At 33.9% G+C, this 25,120-nt stretch overlaps 1 protein-coding gene across 4 annotated transcripts in view; it reads left to right on the forward strand.

Moving 5' to 3' along the window:
* LOC126972317 (complexin) overlaps positions 1-25,120 on the forward strand; it is a 207,026-nt gene that overhangs the window by 97,052 nt on the left and 84,854 nt on the right. For all 4 annotated transcript variants that reach the window (XM_050818984.1, XM_050818986.1, XM_050818988.1 and 1 more), the window contains one exon: positions 18,042-18,124. In XM_050818984.1, coding sequence (XP_050674941.1) covers positions 18,070-18,124 — 55 coding nt within the window. In that variant the 5' untranslated portion in view covers positions 18,042-18,069. The remainder of the gene's footprint in view (positions 1-18,041; positions 18,125-25,120) is intronic.

Genomic DNA, 25,120 nt, shown 5'->3' on the forward strand with positions numbered 1-25,120 from the left:
TATTTTAAAGTCTGTAGGTGGTTGAGTAGATTTATTAATAGAGTGGCATATATATTTCGTTTCGAATCAAGATAAATTTTGAAATTCGCGAACAATTTTAAAATTCACAAATACTTTTATTTGTGAATCCACAAGAGATGAAACAATTTGTAATCGCTTGTGTGTCAAAGTGGACGCTCCAAAAATGTTCACAAAGAGAAACGATATTTCAATAAACCTTTGGAAATATATGATCAAAGTGTTGTTGGCGAAATTGGGACCACATCCAGCTCGACCGTAAATTAGGGTTCACAAAATATATTGAGCATATCATTATTCCTCATTCATTATGTGTAATTGTTAAAAAGGATATTTGTCGTCGCCGTCTTGCCAAATTTAAGAGTAGAGTATGTCTGTTTGTTTTGTTTCTGTTCTGGAGCACCATATTTGCATCTCCGCGAATGTCACAGTATTGCAGGTCCAATAGTAAAATAGTATATAAAATGTAAAAAAATACATAAAAGTAAATGCAGAAACGGGTCGTCTCTTAGGATCAAGTCTCTGTCAAGTCAAGTCTGTCAAGGTCGACGTCCCGTTGAACGACCTTCAGGCGCATGTTGCCGAACGGCATTGGACGTCCACGATAGACTATCCAGGGTGATCTATATGTCTACACTAATCGGTTGAATCGATCACGTGGCTTCCAAGTGTGAACAGCCACATGGACTTCTGTTGACTAAGCACCCCAAATCTCAGGTTTCCATTAATGCCCCTCTGGTGTCGATCAACAATTCTGTGCTCAGGTGTATATTGCACTATAAAACTCCAAATGAGCACGGTACCAGCAACCCACTGCGTTTGGTTCGTATAGGTCAGAACATATAGGATACGCTTCTATTTTTCATCCTATTCTTGGGCACTTCCCTTTATTATCGAAAGGTCCCAGTACCGGTGACAGATCGCAGCCAGATCGATGCAATAGGTATACGCTGCAATAGGCTAAGAAATAAATACAAATCCAAATATTTTAAGCGACAATTTGCCCGGGTGAAATCTATGCGTGTCTTCAAATTAGGCGAGTAGCTTTCAAACTTGTTCAGCCAACCGCCCCTACCGCCGCTGCGTATGGGAAGTAACACCCTGGCCCTTACGGTAAGAGTAGAAGCTGATCTACTGGACACTTCATATAAAACAATTTGGCTTTACTAAAAGACGTTCAACTATGGAAGCATGTGTGCTAATCAAGAGTATTTGAGACGTGGGAGGTATTACAAAATGCACTTGGTATCTTCTATTATTTGTTTAAGGCTTTCGATTGAGTTCGATTCAAGGCTGGTCGGGAAGCTATGTCGCTATGGTTTTAAAAAAAAAGATTTGCTTGGCCTTCTGATTTTATATTTAAATAATAAAATTCAGACTGTTGACGAGAACGGCAGGTGATCTCCTGGGACCCCTCTCAGTATGGGTCTATTCTTGGACCGTTCCTCTTCTTTATTCTGGTATGAATGATCTACCCTACCTTGTAGAAAAAAACACTAGGTAGGATTGTGTGTGGATGACACTTAATAACACAAAATTATTAAGTGATATTGCTCGTCACCTTGATACATTAACATCTGGTCAGCCGTACCCTTGTTTGTTCTTTATAAAAAATATATATACTGGTAAATTTAGAGTACAGTAAATAAATATAAAATCGAAGTTGATAAAAGCAGGCTTCGAAGAATTCAAAAGAGTTTTAATTGCATGTTTTATTATAAAATTCCGGTCGTTGCATTATAAATAGTTTTCATGTTTTTCCTTTTAAAAGGTTTCAGAATTTAGTATAGTCATTAATTTAATTTACGGTGTTTTATATATTTATACAACAATACTATAAGGACATTGTTACATTACATTAATTCTTCCGGCCTTAAAAATGAGTATATCCTCAATTTGATATTTCTTACTACTCCCAATATTTAAATAATAGGATTCAGAGGGTCGATGTGGCAGGAGAACTCCTGGGACTCCTGTATGTGGGGGTACCACAAGGGTATATTCTTGGACCCTTCCTCTTCCTAATTTATATAAATGATCTACCTAACCTTGTAGATAAAAAACACACGGTATTGTTTGCGGATGACACTTATATTCAAAGTGAAACGAAGCCAACTTTTATATGACGAAGTAAACAATGCTCAATCTGACATCGTGTGCTGGTTTAGCGCCAATAACTTATTGTTAAATAGTCATAAAACCATTATATTAAATTTACCGCGCCAAATGTCAAAAATATAGATGAGAATATTTTATTAAACGAAGAGGTGGTAAAACCAGTGGAATCTGCTGTATTTCATGGCATTACTCTTGAATCCAAATTGCAACGGGGCCCCATATTGGAGGATTGGCGAATAGGCTTAGTTCTGCAGCATATGTGGTTAAAAAAATTACACGGTATTACATACGGTGCGACTAGTATACTTTAGTTATTTTCATAGTATTATGTCCTATGGTATATTTTTATGGGGTAGTGGGGGGATATGAATAGCATCTTTGTGCTGCAGAAGAGGGCTATTCGCGCGATTTATAACCTAGGTCCTAAAGAATCATTAAGAGAAAAATTTTAAGAAATTAACATTTTGACTGTTGCTTCTCAATATATTTTTGATAATGTTCTGTATGCTCATAAGCACATTGAGGAATTTTCTAGAAACTGTGACATTCATAATGTCAACACGAGGAACAACCATAAACTTGTTATGCCTACTACTCGGTTGGGTCGAGTTAGTAAGTATTTTTGGGCGATGTATATGCTTCTACAATATGATCCCAGAAAATGTACAAAACAAAAGTGTTACGAAATTTAAAAGAATTGTTAAAAAACGTTTGTGTGGGAAAGGTTACTATAGCATAAACGATTTTCTTAATGACACCACGGACTGGAAATAAAGCGAACACCTTTAATTATAAATGTTTATTGTACGATATCACATTGTAACCCATACTTTTATATAAAAAAAAAGCCCGCTGAGTTTCTTGCGCCCATTCTTCTCAGGTCTAGGGCAGTCTCTTTTGAATGGGTGGTAGTTTTTGACGTTCAATAAGTGATTTTGAATCCTATTTTGAATAAAAATATTTGAATTTGAATTATATGCGTATTTCTTTGTGATCAAAATTTGATTCCATATCATCAAATATGAATATAAATAAGGATGACAAAGTATTAACCATATTATATAACTATACATAATAAAAGTAGATTTGATTCAAAATTAGACATTTATACTGCTCAGCATATTTATGATTGAGGAACCAGCAGTTTTCAACATAAGTACGTAATTTGTTCAAGAGTCTAAGTCGTAACCAGTTTATATCGTTGAAGTATCTACTTACCTACATAGTTAGCTCATTTCTGCTGCAACATTTTATAACAATGTTAACATAACTTCATAGTCTCAGTCGAGTATTGAAAAGGAATTTCCCGCCACCCATACGAGTGAGCCCCGTCTCAATGTACGCATTAGTTTCATATTATCGGCCAGTTACACTTAATCTAGGCCGCCCCGCCAGCTACCAGCCCCCCACGAACATAGTAACAGACTGGCGACGGAAAGAATTCGAATCCACTGTGCGTGAGGACCTAGATCCCTGAACTGAACTAATGGGATTAATTCAAAGGAGTGGCTATTTCTTCTAACTATACTATTACCCAGAATAGGATTAAAGACTCTCACTCTGTCTTCCCAGGTCAGGGATCTGCTCACAGAGAAACTCAGAGCCACAGGGGCTTACGATAGGTATCTGACGATCGATAACAGGCGTGACCTCTGCTACGTGGTACAGTGATGGACGGCGACACTGCAGCGATCGGTGGCGCCGCATGCTTAGCAACAATAAGCCTACCTCGCGCGTTTGAACAAGAACCACCCACGACATGCCGCCTCTTCGAGAAACCGAGACTCCCACGGGCTCTAATGCGGCATAATGAAAAGGTGGAGTGACTTCGAGAACTGGTGGAAGTCATCCACCCTTAAAGCATTCGAACCCATCAAAGCCACCTCAGTTTAGTGCAATCAATAATGTGTTATCGCATCGACCACAGCACGTCTTTATCGGTCCCGACTACCGCATCACCATCGCGACTACACCGACACCAACACAAACAGCAAGACAAACAAATGCACTATGTCCTAAGCACTAGGTTAGGCTAATACCTACACAACCCACCGCCAGTACACGTCTCCTAGACGTAGATCTGCGATTCGCCACTTAAGTTTAAATATCTGGTAGTTCCCTTTAGCGTACAGCTAGGCCGACTATGGAGGCAAAGGTGCTTAAAAAATACAAAACGCCGCCTAAACTCAATTAAACTGGCGAAATCCATTTTGAGACGCGAATAGTCATTGGGTCCATTAAAAAAACTTACACATAGAAAGTAGATATTACGACATAGCCAGTCAAAATGATGTATACAGGGTGTCCCGTAATCAGTGGACCAACGGGATACCCGTGATAGGGGTGGTCATCATCTATCGAAAACACCAAATTTTACTGTTCTAGGGCCAGTAGTTCAAAAGATATGATTTTTTAAGCATTATTTTGAAAATTCTACCCTTATCAACACAAAAGTTGAAAAAAAATATTTTTTATTTTTATTTTGCCCTGTTTCTTAACTTAAGGTGGCTGAGGAAACATGTGTCTTCACAATTAAATCCATTTTTGTGAATAAATATTGCCAAATTAAAAATTAAAAACCAAAACATGCGCAAATATCAAATAACTAAATTTGCAACGTGATGTTTGAAGCAAGCTAGTGCAAAAAAAATGTATGACAGCCTTGCGGACCATTATTTAAAAAACATCTGCAGTTCATACTGATTCCAAAAAGGTATAACAATATTACATTTTACAAAAAAAATAACTTAATAACCAATTTTAGACTCCAATTGCGAGAAACATTTAAGCGCTATCTATTCTGAGAATTATTTTGTTATCGAGAGAGAGATAACACAATATGCTATCTCTTTCTCGCTCAGGTACCTTTTTCGTTTACGGGGTCCTATTGGCCGACGCCTATGATCCCCACACCCTAATTTTTCAAATTATTCTTAGTTTCATCAGAGACTTGCTCATAGCTCGTAGCTGCACACGTGTTTTTTACTTCGCTACCATTACGACTCTTTTTTTTGGTGACTGACGCTTGAATTGGACCTTGTTTGTCTTTGTGATTTGGATACTGTTTGCCCGGATTTTATAAAATGCCTAATACCTATACTCCTCGTGAATATGCTGAGATGTATTTTATTTACGGTCTGTGTAATGCAAACGCTCGGCAAGCAGCCCGTACGTATCGTGAGCGCTATCCTAATCGCGACCGCTATCCGGATCATCGAATTTTTCTCCGTGTAAATAACGCGTATTTAGAAGGCAGAATTCCCGGAGCTGCAAACAACGTGGGAAGACCTAGAAGAGTCGATGAACTTCAAATACTGGCCGAAGTGACAGAAGAACCTTCTACGAGTGTTCGTCGTATTTCAAGACGTACTGGTATAGCAAAAACAACAGTACATCGCATTTTAAAAAGAAACAGTTTATACCCTTATCATATTCAACGAGTGCAGGCACTATTACCTGCTGATTATCAACGGAGGATAGATTTTTGTGCAGAGATGCTTCGCCGATGCCGACAAGATCCACTATTTTTCAATTCAATATTATGGAGCGATGAATCGTGTTTTAAAAGAGTTGGAGTGTTTAACATTCATAATTTACATGAATGGGCTGTTGTGAATCCACGTATTGTACGAGAAGATAGATTCCAGCACCAGTTTGGAGTCAATTTGTGGGCTGGAATCTTAGATGGTAAACTTATTGGTCCATTTGAGCTCCCACCGAGGCTTAATGGTGCTCGGTACTTGCAATTTTTAAGAAATGACTTAAGTAATTTATTAGCAAATGTACCACAGGAGGTATGTGAGAGGATGTGGTTACAGCATGATGGCGCACCCGCTCATTATTGCAGACAAGTGAGGGAATATTTAAACGAGTCTTACCCAAGTAGGTGGATTGGACGAGGAGGTACAATCCCATGGCCAGCTCGATCACCTGATCTTAATCCATTGGATTATTTTTTATGGGGATATTTTAAAGAATCCGTATATGAAACCGTTAACGATAACGAAAGACAGCTAAGACAAAAACTGAATGTGGTGAGTGAAAAAGTCAAAAATAATGAAAGGGCGTTAAAAAGTTTAAAAAGAAATTTTATAAGAAGATGCCGGCTATGCCTTAGAGTAAGAGGAAGACATTTCGAACATTTATTATAAGAAATAAATAAAAAAATTCTAACTATTTACTTTTGTTTTATTGTAAATTCCGCCAAGAAATTGCTATCTAATGTTGATTTAAAATAATTATTGTCTTTTATTGTTTCACAATAATGATTAATTATACCTTTTTGGAATCAGTATGAACTGCAGATGTTTTTTAAATAATGGTCCGCAAGGCTGTCATACATTTTTTTTGCACTAGCTTGCTTCAAACATCACGTTGCAAATTTAGTTATTTGATATTTGCGCATGTTTTGGTTTTTAATTTTTAATTTGGCAATATTTATTCACAAAAATGGATTTAATTGTGAAGACACATGTTTCCTCAGCCACCTTAAGTTAAGAAACAGGGCAAAATAAAAATAAAAAATATTTTTTTTCAACTTTTGTGTTGATAAGGGTAGAATTTTCAAAATAATGCTTAAAAAATCATATCTTTTGAACTACTGGCCCTAGAACAGTAAAATTTGGTGTTTTCGATAGATGATGACCACCCCTATCACGGGTATCCCGTTGGTCCACTGATTACGGGACACCCTGTATATTGATGAAGTCAGTGTTTTACTATTATTTAGTCAGCAACATAGATACCAAAGATAATAAATAATATAAATATTAATTAATTTGTTACATTAACTATTAATTCAAGCAAATAATATTGTCATGCAAACGTATTGGACCTTATTTGAATGTTCCGATTGAAATGTTTGGTCTGCTTTTTTTTATGAAAATAAGGGTTGTCTTAATTTTTTACACGTCTTATAAATGATCGCGACAGAGAAAACAAACAATATTTTTTCGAATATAATTTTCAATTACAATAAACACAGCTGTAGATATGGATAACATTGAACAAAAAATAACATTAAGAACAATTAAGGCCTCAATTAATGAGAGCTACTCTTTGTCTTTTATTATCTTTGTGTAACACAAACTATGCGCAATTTAAATTATCTATGAAAAGGCATAAGACAATGGGGAAGTTCATACAATTATTAAGGCGCTTCAATTTTAAATCACAACGTAGAATAATGTCTAATTGGTTTGAGTTATGTGAAAAAAGGAAAAGAAAACGATTGACTTGTGCCTGTTGTACAAGTTATTATCAAAGAAATGAGTAGAGATATCAGTGGTTATAATTAAGTAATCAATCAATTTAAATAAATATTTATTTTGTCTGTGTCAGTAGAGGGTAAATCAATATAGGATGATCATTTTTATTTTTAAAATTATCAGAGGAGTCAGGGGAGAGTTGATGGTCTTTTATATACATAGTTATTTCTGAAGGTCCCGGAAAACTGCACAAAGAACACTTATATAGTTATTCCACAGTTAGATGGTGTTTATGACTTGTTGTTTTCTATATATTATTTTATAGTCGCAGCGTAATTGTATGAGCACACCTATGTACTCTCTGTTTTAAGTAACAGTAAAACCGACTCAGTGTGATCCATGGATTCTTCTTAGAAGGGACCCCAACATTAACTACAGTTACAACAGATTGAACATGTCAGAATGTTCTTTGAAAACCGCACTTGATTGCCAACCTTCCAAAAGGTGGGGATGATATCCAAGTGTATGGGGGAAGGTAGAACTCCAGTTTTCTGTAGTTTCGGCTGGGCAAGACGATCACGTGGTTGATATGCTTGAAGGACCAGAATGTTTAACTACCCTGACAAATGTCACGTACGGCCGCAGTAGGGTTATGAGGGTGACTGTACATAAAAATATATACAAGTTAGATAATCTACTCAGACCTACCAGCCAAACAGTGCCCACGACCCTACAGCCCTATCCTATCAGATACCTATTATTTGATTAATAAATACATAGATAAACTCAGGAAATATGTACCACTCAACCTACAGACGGCTAATGGGTAGGAATTGCTGATTCGGAAAGGGTTCCCTCCCTGTGAGCCCCGCAGCCCGAGAGTCTGAGACTAAGATCAGAGGTGGCTCAAGGTTTCTTAGCCATAGATTTTCATATTTAATTATATTAATAATTAATATTTGGTGGTGTCTCTTAATATTTAATAATATACACCACCAACTACGATTTATTTTATAATAAATATTGCACAGCCATAAACATAGCCAGGATAACTTAAACTATAAACTACGGTGTACTTTGGCACCACTGTAAATTAAGTTTTAGATAAACTTAAATGTAGTTCTCAAATTTAACTTGGCTTTAATCGTTATATAACTTGAATAAAGTTTGCTTTAGTACTTTATCAATTACTTAGAGTTTACTTAAATTTGTATTGTTAAACTCGTAAGATGATGATATAAGAGTACAGAGGTTTTTAGGTCACTCGGCTAAGACTTTTCTTAAACCATGAAAAAATGCCTACAAAGGCTTTTGTCGTGATAAGTATTATTCAAATGAAGTGTATAAGAATACAACAAGCTTTCAGGAGCTGATGTTTTGACTTATTATCACTTAATTAAATTATTTTAACATATTTAATTTTTGTTAAATTTTTGTGAAATGTTTTATTTTATTAAATAAAAATTCACTGTGCCGTGCCTGGACCTTAACCTTCACAATAACAAGCTTTTATTAAACTTGCTCTGCTTTTGTTGTTGTGTGTGGCTCCAATCTTGAAACGGAATGTTGAACCTGTTTTCCTCAACTGATTGACATGATTCTACACGTTTGTTCATTGACTATAAATATCACAAAAATCATATTCTAGAAAAAGTATATCTTCTTTATAAAATAAGCTTTAAAACCGACTCAGACGTAATTCAATTAAATTCTTTCAAGGTAAGACTTTTTAATTTATAAGCTTCAAAATCTTAAAATTTAACTCGTCAATTTTTTCCAAATACAAAGAAAGTAATAATTAACATTGCGCCTTTGTTAGCAGTTGAAATACACTTTGTGAATGTAGGTGTACCTGCGTTGCAATGAAATGGGTAGAAATTTTAAAAGCACTTCCACGCATTCGTTGAGAACGTAAAAAGTAGGTTAAAAGCCTCTATTTAATGCAGACACGTGGCTTAAACTATAATTTGAATGTCAATTAATACACAATTTAATGACGTTGTTATTTCTGTTTTGATTTTGATTATATTTTATTACCCAACGAATGTTTTATATTTTTTAAAAACTTAAATAATCCACAATTTAATAAATGAGTGTATATCTGTTACTATACTGTGAATCAGAAAGGGTATAACATCCCTTCAAAGCTACGTTATTTGAGTCATATGCAATATAATTGTGACGTTTAAGTTTTAACAAATAAAAAAAATAATGGAAGTTCCAACAAAAAAAAAATATTATTTTTCATTTTCTTTTCTTTGACAACCCTAACTTTTAAAGAGACCGCAAGTAAGTACCTAGTTATTTCATCACTAGTACCATCAAAACAGCCCATGTACATCACACATGATACAGGTAGAACGAGGCAGGTAGGTTTTGCAGCAACACCACTAAAAAAAGGGGTCAATGTGCCTTCCTTCCCTTTCAATATATAATCAAACGCAATCCAAATAGTCCAACCTGATGAACTGACAAGCGCAACTGCACGAAGACAATTAAAGTCTAAAATTAATTATTCTGGTAAATAGGTAAATCCCTTGAAATTGGGATTATGATTAAGGTGTATGCACACAACACCAAACCACACAAGAGCGAATAATACATAGGCATGCACGTGGCTTGAGTTTATGTATTTCACATACAATTACTTACTTACTTCCTGTTATTGCGTTACAAATAAGGAACTTCATAACACTATATAGTTTCACGCCTGAAGGGATAGGCAGAGGTGTATTTTTGCTACCCACGGTTCGCCCACTATTTAATTACCCACGTAATAGGTGGCGAGCCTCCATATTTCTAAGCTCCGGGTTGCTACTGAGAAATTTCTTACGAAAAACCCAAAAACTATTTTTAACCGGCCCAGGAATGGAATTACCTTGGTTGCTACTGAGAAATTTCTTACGAAAAACCCAAAAACTATTTTTAACCGGCCCAGGAATGGAATTACCTTGGTTGCTACTGAGAAATTTCTTACGAAAAACCCAAAAACTATTTTTAACCGGCCCAGGAATGGAATTACCTTGGTTGCTACTGAGAAATTTCTTACGAAAAACCCAAAAACTATTTTTAACCGGCCCAGGAATGGAATTACCTTGGTTGCTACTGAGAAATTTCTTACGAAAAACCCAAAAACTATTTTTAACCGGCCCAGGAATGGAATTACCTTGGTTGCTACTGAGAAATTTCTTACGAAAAACCCAAAAACTATTTTTGACCGGCCCAGGAATGGAATTACCTTGGTTGCTACTGAGAAATATATACAATTTTTTAATGCCTACTAGAAATATTTTTATTTGATAATACATTTTTTATGTTCAGTAGGGACGAGACGAGCTGAACTTTAAGCGGATGGTAATTGATACCTCGCCAATACACTGCAGTGATGCTCAACAGTTTTGAAAACCCCAAAAATGCTGAGCAGAAATGCAATTGCGCTCGGCACCTTGAGACATAAAATGTTAAGTCTCATTTGCCCAATAATTACACTAGCTACAGCGGCCTTACGTCCGAAACACAATAATGTTTATACATTACTGCTTGACGACAAAAAAGGTGCTGTTGTGGTACTCAAAATCTAGCTGGCTTCCTGTGAGCCTCCCACTATAACGAAAGTAAATACAAATTATTATTAGTATTAATCCAACATTGGATATTGCTTAGGTAACTTATAAAAAATATGAACTCATTTTCCAACATAAAAAAAGATCTTTAATTAAAAAATGGCGCAGTGTGAATATGCCTTTAGCCACGAGCAGTTTGTGACGGCAGTCGCCGTTTAATAAAGATGCTTGATTACCAATGAGGTATCACAACCGACTTTCGTGATTGTGATTGGATAATGTTTCTTTCTCACATAATTCAATCACAGTGTTAGTAATGTGCTGCTATATAAATCTTTTGTTCATACCTAAAACATTAATTATTAAAACATGCGAGCGTCAATTATTGTACGTTAACAGTGACCCGACACGGACGCGGAGCTCATAACTCTCGCCATCTGTCATCCAAGTGATTCTCACCCGCGCTGCATGTTATGGCCGAATAAATGCTTTTATTGTTCACAATTTAAATAGTGTGAGATTCATATAAATGTTTGATTCATACAATATCATTTTATAACGGTGAATTGTGTATCATTAAATGTTACTATCATATAAGTGTTTGGTATTCTTTGATTAACATTTGAAATCTCTATAATAATAATAATAATAATAATTTAGAATTATAAGATCTATCTATATATTTAGAGTCTGCCTAGGATGACGTGCTTCTGAGACAACTAGGCGGAAGGGAAGGATAATTAGATAGCCACAAAACCCAATAATCATAAGAAACGCTACAAGGACCAGGTTAAGATTAATAATATAATACTCCATTCAAGCGAAAAAGAACTTTCTTAAGCAATCCTGTCGTATTGATGTAGGACATACTCTTTACGGGAGAACGAACGATCATACGAGTCTCTTAATGAGAGTTGTTCATATCCTACCATTCTCTCTACCAACGCCAGAATCTTATAATAATATATAATTTAATAATAAGGTTAGACTAAACACCAGGTTTTTTTATTACATGTCATATCGATCACAAAACATCACGCAATAAAGTACACATCACACAGAGTGGGTGACATAGAAGAACGTTCCCTAAAACTGTCGGGATATGTGACGGAACTTACAAATTCCTATGAATACAATCTTAAAAATAGCCAAGATTATAGACAGCTATGGCAAAAAGCAAGGGAATGAGGCAATTATTGAAAAGAGAGGGGTGACTCTGAAGGAACGTGGTTGCTTTATTTGACGTACCAAATGTCAAAAATGTAAATGTAAAAAAAATAAGCTAGCTGAGTTTGTTGCGCCCGTTCTTCTCAGGTGTGAGGCATTCTTTTGGCAATGAGTGGTAGTTTTTGACTTTCAATAAAAGATATCACATTTTATTTATTTTGAACAAAAATATTTGAAATTGAATATGAACGTACAATACGAGTCCATGCTCGTAAAAACATGTTAATTTTTTCATTCTCAACCTTCATCAAGGGTGAATGATGACCGTCTTCTGTCAATGTTAATGGTTTTGTTTTACTTACCACAAAAACAGTATTAGAAGACAAGGTCTAATAGTCTATTAATAATGTTGTAAATATTATTATATTAATTATGAATAGCTGATTAACTATATTATTATTAGTTTGTAAGTATATATGTAAATAATACTATCTGAATAAAGGCTTATATTATCATTAGAAGTATCTACTGTATATGTACTTCACATACTTCAATGCAAATAATGCAACATGGTTCCATTATTCTAACAATATTATGAATTTATTATTTGGTAAATTTATTTTCTTAGTTAGATAATTAATATTTACTAAAAGTAATTTAAATACATCGTGCTTTTGATCAAAACAATGCGAGAAGCGCGACCGTACTGTCTTGTACACCAAAGAAGCGAAAACAACTATAACACTAGCATTGTAGCAATTGAAAAAGAATTATGAATGAATTAGAAAAATATGTTGATCAATTATTGTTCTATTAACTTGCATATTTTAATAAATCATTGCAAGTAGCTCGTAGCTAGTTTATCGTAGACAGCAATGAACGTACTACGCTATGCTACGCCGCACGTAGCATTTTTTTCGATGTCTACGCTTTAACAACAAGATCCCAGAAAATATTCCTTACAAATGTATTACGAAAATCAAAAGATGTAAAAATAAAAGATTTGTGTGTTATAAAGGTTACTATAATAATAACATGATACTACTATAAATGATTTTCTTGATTATACCACAGATTGGGAATGGAGCGTATGAAGCCCACAGACTATTAAATAATTGTAACTATATTTTTTTAAAACGATGCTTGCTGTGTTTCTTTTGTCCATTCTTCTCAGGTCTGAGACATAATTTTTCGAATGGGTATCCTATTTTGAATAAAAATTTGAATTTGCCATTGATTTTGCTTATAACATTCTAAAATTCGAGAATTACCTAACTTTCCCGTTATAAACTTGCTAGAAAACCACATTACAAATTTTTTAAACTTAATAATGAAAAGAACATGTTGATATGATATGCAACAAAATTACCAAGTTTGTTTTTGCTATATGTTAAAATACATAAATACTAAATTCTCAAAACACACTGATTTAAATAGAGCATTAATTATTGGACGAACAGCCTTTAATTACCTCTCTTCTTTAAACGTCTCGGTAACCCGAGACGTAATATATAAAAATGGTAGTCGTAATAACTTACGACTACCATTTTTATATATTTACGTTTTAATTTAAAAAAAGAAAAGAATTTGATTGATTTATTGCTATAGCCGCTAGTTCACCCTATCAGGGATTACACCAACACACCATCTATGACTGTTGACCTATTTCTTGTAACAAATCACTGCACTCATTACATCACAATGCCTGGATACTCTGTTGGCCGTACACACCACGCTGTCTGGCCTCGCCACCGGACCTAGCACCGTTCACAGTACGACTAACAGGGCCCACAGCAAGGGGCGCACGGGGCACACCAAGAATACAATATAATATATATATATGAAGTATGCATTTTTGTATGTATATCATAATTTATTTAAAAATTCAAAAAAATACACATAAACATAATAACACGAACTTCCAAAATAATAAAAAAAAATCTCTTCAATCATACGATTGGCTCAGGAATGAAAGTTTTATACCATTAATGATTTATCAATGTTTAATTCTGATTTTTTTATTTTAATTATTGTAGGTACAGAACTAACAGCAACACTTCTATATAAAAAACATCTTTATGTGGAAGACGTATGTGGTCATCACAGCCTATATAATATAACACCAGAGAAGAGAAGAGTGTTGCTGTTCTAATACAGGGTCTAATAAACTGTACGTTTATATTATTATGAATTGGAAAACATAAAACACATTTTGTAACACTTATTTATGTAGCATCTTTGACGCAAGTCAAGAATTGTGTGTTATTTTAATTATTAATTAAAGTTACTATTTATAATCGCTAGTAAAATGCTCGCTCCTTTACTTATAAGTATTGTGTGTGGATTGATTCATCTCATACTGTACTCAATAACTCTTGAGTTTTTACTTATTAATTTACATTTACTTTTTCTTACTTACTCGTGTAAGACATTTAGTATTTGACGTTTGAGTATTTTTACAGCACCACTTTATATAATATGTTATAATAGAAATGATTTGTAAAACAATGAAGCTATAAATGTTGATTTAAAACAGAGACAATGAGTTTCTTGCCACTTTTTCTCATTAAAACTCAACTTTTCCCAAAGTGGTCGTAAATGAAAAAAAGAAAACATTTCACATTCATAAGTGTCATTTCCTTGAGCTACATAAACAAAATGATTTAATTTTTACGTTTTACATGTGCCTAAAAACAAATATTTAAAAGAATTTGTTTTGCTTATATAAAAATACATATATTATAGTATCATTAGATCTACTAGATATCTACATCTAATAACATTCGTCCGTGATTGCATTTGGTTGTTCGTTTTCTTTTATTTTCACGCCGAGTACAATTCTAATTTAAATGTAAATAGCCGACCCTCTGTGTTGGAGTTCGTTGTACACTTGCTTACATAGTAATTATACCTTTGTGCAATATTCTGGTGTCCAACAAATGAAATTGTGTCCAAGAGTATCATCACTACACATTGCTAAAACTAAATCAGCTTTATACCTACGAAATAATACAAAAACCATTATAGTTCTTACGAACATAATAATTTCACATAGTGGTTCTGCAAAGCAAAAAGATTCTCACAAAACGCACGGTTGTAGAACATGATTCCGGGTGGAATTTCGCGTATTAACGTAATGCCCGGTGGTGGTATTCAGATGCTGGTGTCAACCTATGCAACTCCTCTGAGCACTCTCCGTCATAAATGCGGTTGAAAATGCAGAGAGAACCCATATCTCTACGCAACGCTACAGAGTAAATCCGATCGGAGATGATTCGAGCTGCTTTTTGTTGTATTTGAACACTTTGATGTCAACCGCTTGCGTTCAATTATGACTGTTAAATAAGTATAAGTATAACCAGCTAAGTGACCTGATGGAAGACTGGCACTGTGTCCCTTACTTCTAGTATATTATAAATTATGAAAATAAAAGCTATGTTGTAATTTATTATTATTTTCATAATCCAGCATACCTTATATCTGAAACTGCAAAAAATTATGCCCTTCGTTTGAGACAGCTCTGTTTATCTGCCATTGCTGAATAGAAAATATATTATATTAAATATTAAGGTGATAATAAAACTACTCTGTTTGAAAACTTGGAAAAACGTGTTTTCACAGAGAACTCGAAAGAAAACCCGATTCCGAGATAATGCAATCAAATATAGGTGGAAAAATATGTACAAGAATCTGTGACGTTGAAATATAATATAATATTATAAGATAATAAATATTTAAAATGTATTATACTACGGGCGTATGCTAAATATCAATAATAATATAATGTACCTACTGTTTGGACTCCATTGAGTTTTCCGTGTACAGCGCCATCTAGCGATATTTTACGAACCAAGTTTATGTTGGAATAAAAGTAAGATACCCGTATATACAGGGTAGTGTGAAGACCATTGCAAGTTACAGCTCCACCCCACAGATGGCGCACTTTAAGCAAGACTATGTTTGAGTTCATCTGCTACTATATTCTATTGAATTTTTTTTGTGTTTCTTCCATAAGTTGAAAGCATCAGTACATATTAAATAGGATACACAGTTTTATCAAAGTTTAATAGTAAATAATATGTTAATAGTTACATTTAAAACGTATTTTTTACTCATATCTCATAAGCAATATCAATATAAATTGAATACCATTTAAAATAACCATTTCATATTTTATACCCGTATAACATCGAAAGTTGGCAAGCGTTACGATATAAAAGGTTAATGTCATTATAATTTACGTCATTTGTATATTTCCACTTAATTTCATATGAATATTTGTTTTCAAAAGCTTCTTTTTCCTGATCTATTTTAAATATTTTGTAGAATTTTATGATTCTAAAACTGTTGCACTTTTGTAGGTTTCTTTGCTCAAAAAGGAGTGTCATACTTTCCGTGTACTTGTATGTTGTTTGTCCCAATATATTAATATCTACCAATTCTAACGAAGAGTTTTAACATCATCACACAATGGTTTATGCATCCAATAAACGATTATAATAAACGATATTTATACAGTTTACTCTTTATTACTTTTTATGAAATATTTGATCTTATTTCAAAACGATTCATATATTATATTGGATGGATCAGTAGTCAATTTACTTAAATATTTTTATTTTTTAAATCAAAACCGCTAAGTTTAAGCCTAATTCATAATTGAATAAAGTTTAGTCCAAGAAAAACCATTTGTCGTATTACCGCTCTGCGACAACACCTACTATAGGAATACTGGGTCTCGAAATCTCGAGCGGATTCCGCGGTCATCTGGAGGACAAAGTCAAATTGACTTCAAAGAACCTTCTACCTTCGCACGACACACCAAAAATTAGGATATCATCCCCACCATCAGGATGTGTGGCGGTCCTCCACAGTGCGGTTTTCAAGGAGCATTCTTCCACGTACTACAAAGCTGTGGAATGAGCTTCCTTGTGCGGTTTTTTCGGAACGATACAACATGGGTACCTTCGAAAAAGTGCGTACACCATTCTTAAAGGCCGGCAACGCTCCTGTGATTCCTTTGGTGTTGCAAGATAATGTGGGCAGCGGTGATCGCTTAACACCAGGTGACCCGTACGCTCATTTGTCCTCCTTTACCATAAAAAAAAAGTTTATTTGACTTTGACTTTGACTTATGATCTCAAGTGGCAGAAATTACGTCGGAATACTCTTCCTTCGAACTGGAACAGAATAGCCAAGCGCCAAGTATGGCTTCAATATGACTTATGTGTGGCTTACCTCATTCGAAACTACAAATATCCCACTTGTGTTTCACGGCAGTAGTGCACTTGTCACAGAACATTTGCGCCGGAATCATTCTTGTCGGGCTCAAAACTATAATTCTAGGTATTTGATCTACAGTTGTGGTTTATAATTATTGCTAATTACAGCATATCATGAAGAAAGATAAAATAGCATCACCCAATTCTAAACTAGACTATTTAATATTACAAAGTTGTCGGTCCGCCTGGGTGAGTTAAAAGTTCAAATATTTTACAATCGGGGCGCCTTTGGGCAATATCGTCGTAAACTTGGTATGAAACTGTTTTAATGGTCCTTCAACGACAGAACTTTCAGAATTTTTAATGATTTCCATCACAGGCCTTCATTGTGGTTTTATACATACAGCCCGATATAAAATATCTAGTAATCCGGATATATGAAGCGTTTGAAGCTATTACTGGTACTGCTCGTAACTACCCGCTAACTATTTACAAAAACGATGAAAACGATCGCGTTTGTTTATGTATCAGAAACTCCTGTAGGTAAATTATCAGTCACAAAAATTTGTTAACCACTTGTTATAATACAACCTATAGCGAGATAAGTGTGTATTTATTTTATTGAAAACGCGCGTCTGACCCGGACTTTCTTATTTCTATTATTTAATAAAAAACTTGATGTTATCTTTATCTTTCATGTAAGTAACTCATGCTTTCACGTTCTAAACGTCCACGTTTTGTTGCAGAAATAACAAGTAGAAGCAAGCAGTCAAAATGGCGGCGTTCGTAGCAAAGCAGATGGTCGGCAATAAATTAAATGCTGTTAAAGGTATGTTTATTTTAGTTTGTAATTTTGCTTCATAAATAAGTTCTTATAATGTATTGCACAGAACAGTACTATACAAATTATTTAAGTTTTCTTTAGTGTTAATTCCGCCAATATTTGTCTTTAAAACAATTCGACACGTGTTTCGCCTCTACACGAGGCATCCTCAGGACGTGTTGTCTCGCCAAAATCTGGCACGAGACCGTGCACGAAGTCACGTGTCGAATTGTTTTAAAGACAAATATTGGCGGAATTAACACTAAAGAAAACTTAAATAATTTGTATAATTATGGATTTCCGCAAAGTAACGCCTAATTCAATAAATTTTCAGAACAGTACTGATAATATATCTCAATGCAAGAATTCAACTCTCGTGTGTAACCTGCTGAATAATGTTTAGGTGATCAGATATTGTATTATGTTTGTTGGTTTTTACTTTTAAATTTTTGGTCTATATCAATCTTGATACTACGAATAAAATATACTGGGGATACTGACCTAAAATACATGTGTGCGTGCGATAGTTCGAGTGTAATAAGCTGAACACGTAAGACAGGTGTCGCGTGTGGCTCACGCTCACGAAGCACAAGAAAGCTGACAACACGCCGACATTGGCTCAATAACACGTCGGACACGCGCCACACGGCTCTCATCACTTTTATATCGACTCAGTCATATCTTGCAATTTGCGAGGTTATCGTCGTTATGTACACGCGGGATGTTGCTATCACAATTGTAGCTGATACATCAACAGGCGCATGGTTATTGATAATCATCAGTGGTACAGGCAAAACGTGCGACGTTTCCAACAAGCATGTTAATAAGTAGTTTAGGTATTCAAATTAAAATATACCTAAGTCTTAGAGGGTAGGCCAATAAACAGACAATTTTGGATAATGTGTCTATATAATATTTATTTCATCTTTTGTTATTTAACAGTATACCTTCTTATGTATAAAAAAAAATACTTCTTTTTTTCTTTACTGTACTTAAGTACAGTAGTTGTGAGCGAAGTGATGCATTTGCACCACGCATAAACCTACACAGGTTTCTGTGGCGCATCTTAGTCTTAAGTTTTCATTGTACTCTTTTTTAATAAGCTCGGGTCCCGATTTGCTGTAGATTGAGGCGTTTTATATTCACACAACGTTTCTTTTATGTAACAGTGAAGCAAGTTTTGATTTTGCAGCGCTCGAATTCGAACAAAAATGGTTGGCATTGCTCGTCGTATATATATTTGTCACTTTAACTTACGAAATAATCCAATAAGTTGTGTATATTATAGTTATACAAGTAATTATAACTGACAATTATAATAATCGTGACAAACTATTGTTGTTTGATAACTATTCTCGAAAGCTCCACTTTAATTCGAGCGCGGCGGACAAACGAGCGTATCCAGTCTTAGTTTAAAGAAATTAATATAATATTTAGTTTTTTTGTAAGCTTTAGAGCCTTTTTTTTGCTTAAAGTCTCATTATCACTACGGCAACAGACCTAGAAAGCGACTTAAAATTAAGACCACAAAGTTACGGCGTATAAACTGGCTATTTAGAATAAACTCAACAATAATCTCGATCATCAGTCGTCGCGTCCCTGAAGGCTACAGATTCATAGCCATTGATCGTCTTCGTCTCATTAATAAAAAGCAACGTTTAAACGTTGATTTCCCAAATGAATTGGTCAGATCCAAGCGGCGAGGTACCGCGCCGTACCGTCACAATGGAGCCGCCTTCATTTATCACTTATTATTTATTATAAAAGATTGTAGGAAGCACTTATTGTGAGAATACATTGAAGTAACGACTGTTAGATACAACGTGGTGATATATATCAGGAGTGAATCTTAATTCGTGAATATATTTGTCACTGCTTACCTAATTAGGTACTTAATAAATTATTCTGTTCCAAAGTGAAAATTTCATATAAAGGGTCATGTCTCTCTTTTTAAATATGTCAAAATGGATCATTGGTAGACTGGTGGTATTTCATATAGGTATCACAAACTGCTGTGCCGACATGATGAGATTTAATGTAAATAATTAGTTGCTTTGAGATTTGGACGTGTCAGCGCCTTTTGATTTTTATCTAAACGTCATAAGTACACATGGACCAGTTTTGCTGCGACCTCGATGGAATTGTATAAAAGTTGATGTACTGTATATATATATATATATTATATAACTTCAAAATTTTCTAAATTCTTTTTCTGATAAATTTTCATTGCTTATCGTATATTTTCTTTTTGTCATAGCTTGATGTGTTGAATATATCGTTGTCTGGCATCCGCAGTACGAATGATTGGCGTAAGTGTGTGGCATAAAGGCATAAAAGGCTTTTATTTTCTCAAAATTTATTCCTTTTGAATTCTTTTTGATGTCATTTCTAGTATACTAGATACTACTACCGCTTCGTAAACAAATGGCGCTCTGATAAAGAAGCGGCGCAAGAAACTCACCCAGCATTCTTTTTTTTGCGCTCTTTTTACAATACAATATTGTACTGTCATTTCTATTGCTATAAAATAATCATTATTTAGTCCCAGGTTCTCGGATCACTTAGATATTCAGCTCTGGAATAGTAGGATTTATGACTGAGACATTTATTAATAAACATTTGTATTTATTTACAGATAATGCCTGAACAGTGGCTAGACTTTATTATAAAAGTGTATACATTTTCCTTTAAAGCTACTATGTATGTTATGAAACCTACTAGAATTAGTTACAAGCATGTCCTACGAGGACATGCTTGTAACTAATTCGAACTAATTCGGCTACTCGTTCGAATCAGCAATTTGTTCCACGTTTGCCGTTATTTTATTTAACAATTCACACTGAAAGGATTGATTTGCTCATTTAGGCCTTTTATTGTAAAACTCTCCATTTAAACAATATAAGATGGCCGAGCTCATTAATTGGGTATTTAATGGGCTAAGACATACCATTAGATAATGCTTTACAACATAAAGTTAAAACATAAAGCAATATAAAACACAGATCTGCTCTGAATGATTGAAGAAGTCTGACGTACAGACAACGAAGGCCGGGGGGAAGTGTGTACGGCACCCACGCTCAGCATTGTTCGAGAAATATTCACAAAACTTTTGTGTTTCAAACAAAGCCGCTTTCATTTGTTCATAAGATTTCATTGGAGGATGCAATAAAATAAAACAGCTGTTTCTTGCAGCATTATCTTTACTCAGAACTTTCCTTGTTTTATTAACTCTTGTGTTACTTGTTTCAAAGAGATTAAGGCATCTCCCGCCATGTTTGTGGAACTATAAGCAACGGATAAATAAAATATAGAACATGAAACTCACCATCGCATCCTATGAATCTGATTACGAAGCTTAAATATATATAATATACAATTCTTCTGTTATTTTATTGAATAAAATTTAATTATTCTCAAAATGAGTTCAGTGACATACATACACACGCACAGAATACACTTAATTCCTCCTAAACGGCTGGACTAATTTTTTTGGGTGTCTTCTGGTGGATTTGAGAGTGGTTTAGATTCTCAATTCAGTCCATATATAAATATTTTGTCCATGTGTATGTTTTTTTATGGAAATAAGGGACAAGACGAGCAGGACGTTCAGCTGATTGATATGCCCTGAATATTACCATGCAGTGCCGCTCAGGATTGTTGAAAAACCCCAAAAATTCTGAATGGCACTACAACTGCGCCAGTAATTACACAGGCAACAACGCCATTCAGATCGAAAAACAGAAATGCTTATACATTACTGCTTTACGACAGAAATAGGCGCCTTTTAGGCATGTTAGAGAACTCGGAGAAACGGAAGGACCGATTTTGATGATTTTGTTTTGTGTTTTCCAGTGCATTCGAGAATTTCTTACATTCACGTTTCAGTCCACTGGTAGATGTTAATTTATTTAATTTTTGATTTATAAACTGTTGTTGATCTTGAAATGTTTTCAATTGGATCCGACAGAAAGCGCTGCGGTCGCAGTGTCGAATGTTAAAAATTATTTTATTTTAATTTCAGTGTGTCCCGAAAGTAGGCATTGTAATCGGATTCAGGAAAATTTTATGTTATTATCGAGTTAAAATAATTCAAATACTAATTGAAATATTACATAATGATGTAATAAGCGTATAAAAGACTTTGAGGTGTCCGTAAAAGCTATACATGTTATTGCAAATATAGCGAGGTATTGAAGTGAGTATTTTACATGTGTTCCTTTAAAATTGGCGCGTTGATTAAGAAAGATAATCTACAAATTTACTTGTATCGTTATTTGATTTCATACCACATTATACGATATATATTATACACACTATCGATTTTTTGGGTTATACTTATTGATTAGTAACTGTACATCTCATAACATTTGATATTGTTATAACGTTTCAATAAATATTTTTATCAAAACGGGTCAAACTGTTACAGCTTATTCAAAAAAGCTTAAAATTGTCATATTTAAGATGAGTGTAGAGGACAACAGCTACTTACAATAAATACTTACACAAATAGTTTAAAGTTGATGTTGCCACGATAAGATACTTTATAATTAAATTAGGTTCAGCATTAAGTTGATCGATTAATGAGTAATTATCTATTTGGATTTTGCTTTGATAATCTCTATGTAATCCATGAAATAACGGTTACAAATGTCTATCCAGTATTAAATTATTATGTCCACGGGTCCCTGGGGCGGCGACAACAACGTTGGAGTTAAGAAGCCTGAATAATCTATCATCTCCACCATCTGGATGTGTGACGTTCCTCCCCAGTACGGTTTTAAAGGAACGTTCTTCCACGTACAATCAAACTATACGACCTTAAAAATAGCTTACATTTTTCAAAATGAATTTTTTATAATTCCTGTGGTAATTATAATTATATATATAATAATTATAGCGGCGGTGATCACTTTTCTTCATATGACCGGTACGCTCTTTGCTCCTCCTCTTAAATAAAAAAAGAAAACCAATTTACTTAGAATTCTGAGATAGTTTATAATTAAATTGTCCTAAATGTTCGGGAGTCACAAATTTAATTCGTTAAACTGGAAATAAATAGTTGCTGATAATAATATATTTACATAATACAAGTATTTCCAAACAATTGCTTTTGATTGTTTTAACTTATAAGACTTAAAACTGAAATGTATTTTACAATTTATTAATATAGCATTTTTAGCTTCTACTAAACAACATTATTAATTCATATTATTAAGTCTTTTTGTTTGTCTTACAGTCTTATGTTATTAAAATTCTTTCTTTTTTCTATATCAATTACAGTTTTTGCAATTTTCTTCAATGAAAAATAAATAAGTACAAACTTAACAATTAAGTAACAGACAGTTTCTTTTTAATAATAATTAAGAAAGAGTTTAAATGACGACCTTCAACAATTAATGAAAATAATCGTAATATAAATAACTGTTCGAAATATAACTAGTTTGTAAAAAATACCAAAAAATCGCATGATATTATCAATTCAAAACCTTTACTTAATTGTTACCGCTATTTATGAGCTTTTCAACGAAGCCTACATTTTCACGTCAGTTCGGAGTAAATTTAAAATAATGTAAAATTTTATGTTTTATTAGCTTGGTCTGAAGAGCCTTAAAAATTTTTAGGCAATTATAAAGAAAAATTGTTTAGTTTTTGAATGAAAAAATGAAATGGAATCCTTGGGGAAATTAACAAACAAAATTCAACGGAACATGTAAAGGTAATGTTTTGGATAGTTTATTCATATTTCCTGGGTTTTATTATTATATATCTATAATTTATTTTATCGTTCAAACTAGTTAATTCAGAACACAACATTATAAGTTTATAACACTACTAACACCGGAACTGATCGTTACACCAACGCGACGAGCCCCGCCGTTTATAACATATATAATAATAAGATATGTGTCACATAACATCACTTTAGAGTCTCTTATTACTTGACTATTTTTATAATTTATATAAAATAAATAAAATTATTTATATTTGAGGTCCAATCACACAAAAACTACTGGACGTCATGGCAGCATAAGGTTTCACTGCGGTTTCTTTCGTTGATTGATTCTTCTTCGAAGTACTTTTGAAAACATTATCTGTATTGAGCCGTACAGTGGCGTGCTCGGGTTTAGATAACAGATATATAAAATGATTCAATTAGTCTCTATATACTGCGATGTACAAAAATCATGTATATATATATACTATATATATTTCTTATTTATATTACATTCTAAGCTGGTAGATAAGATGTCTGGTAAAATACATTAACGGGTGCTAGGAAATTTAAAATAAATTGACAATTAATAATATAAATAATTAGTAATGTACAAATATAAGTACCTACGTTGTAACGCTTCCAGTGGGCTAATGAACTTACTCAACTTTGTCAGTTATCATTATCGTAATTAGAAAAATTGTTATTTAAATATTCTTATTCAAAATGGGAGTTTAAATGACGCATTGAACGTCAAAAACCCAATCGAAATCGTATTTCTCGCGATAATCCAAATGATCATTTACCAATAACACCATTAATGTAATATATTTTTAGCACATTTTTATAGAAATTTTGTTAAATAAGGCCCAGAGCTCATTAACGCAACTGGATACCAATTTCAGTCAGCGGATCAACCTAGCTGTCCAACATGGAAAGCTTTAATTTAATGTAATCATAGTATTCTTCATTTAGTTATAAGATTTGTTTTGTTTGAATTGTATAATAGTTGAAAACATATAAAATATATCGGACAAGCGACTACCGCCCGAGGCTTGCTGCTCGCAAAACATTTCATGAAAGCAGACCAAATGAAAACAGAGCTTTCTTATTAATTTTTAACAAAATAATAGCTGATTCATACTGTGGGACTACTCTTATGACAACAGCACAAGTGATGACAGTAAGATATCGGGTAGATGTGACAACTACCTGGTTCTCCAGATGTTAAGATGTCGCACAGTGCGTGAGATTTTGTCAATGAAGTAATAAAATTATATGTATGTATG

Source organism: Leptidea sinapis, chromosome 26 (genome assembly GCF_905404315.1).
Source record: "Leptidea sinapis chromosome 26, ilLepSina1.1, whole genome shotgun sequence".
NCBI classification, from domain to species: Eukaryota; Metazoa; Arthropoda; class Insecta; order Lepidoptera; family Pieridae; genus Leptidea; species Leptidea sinapis.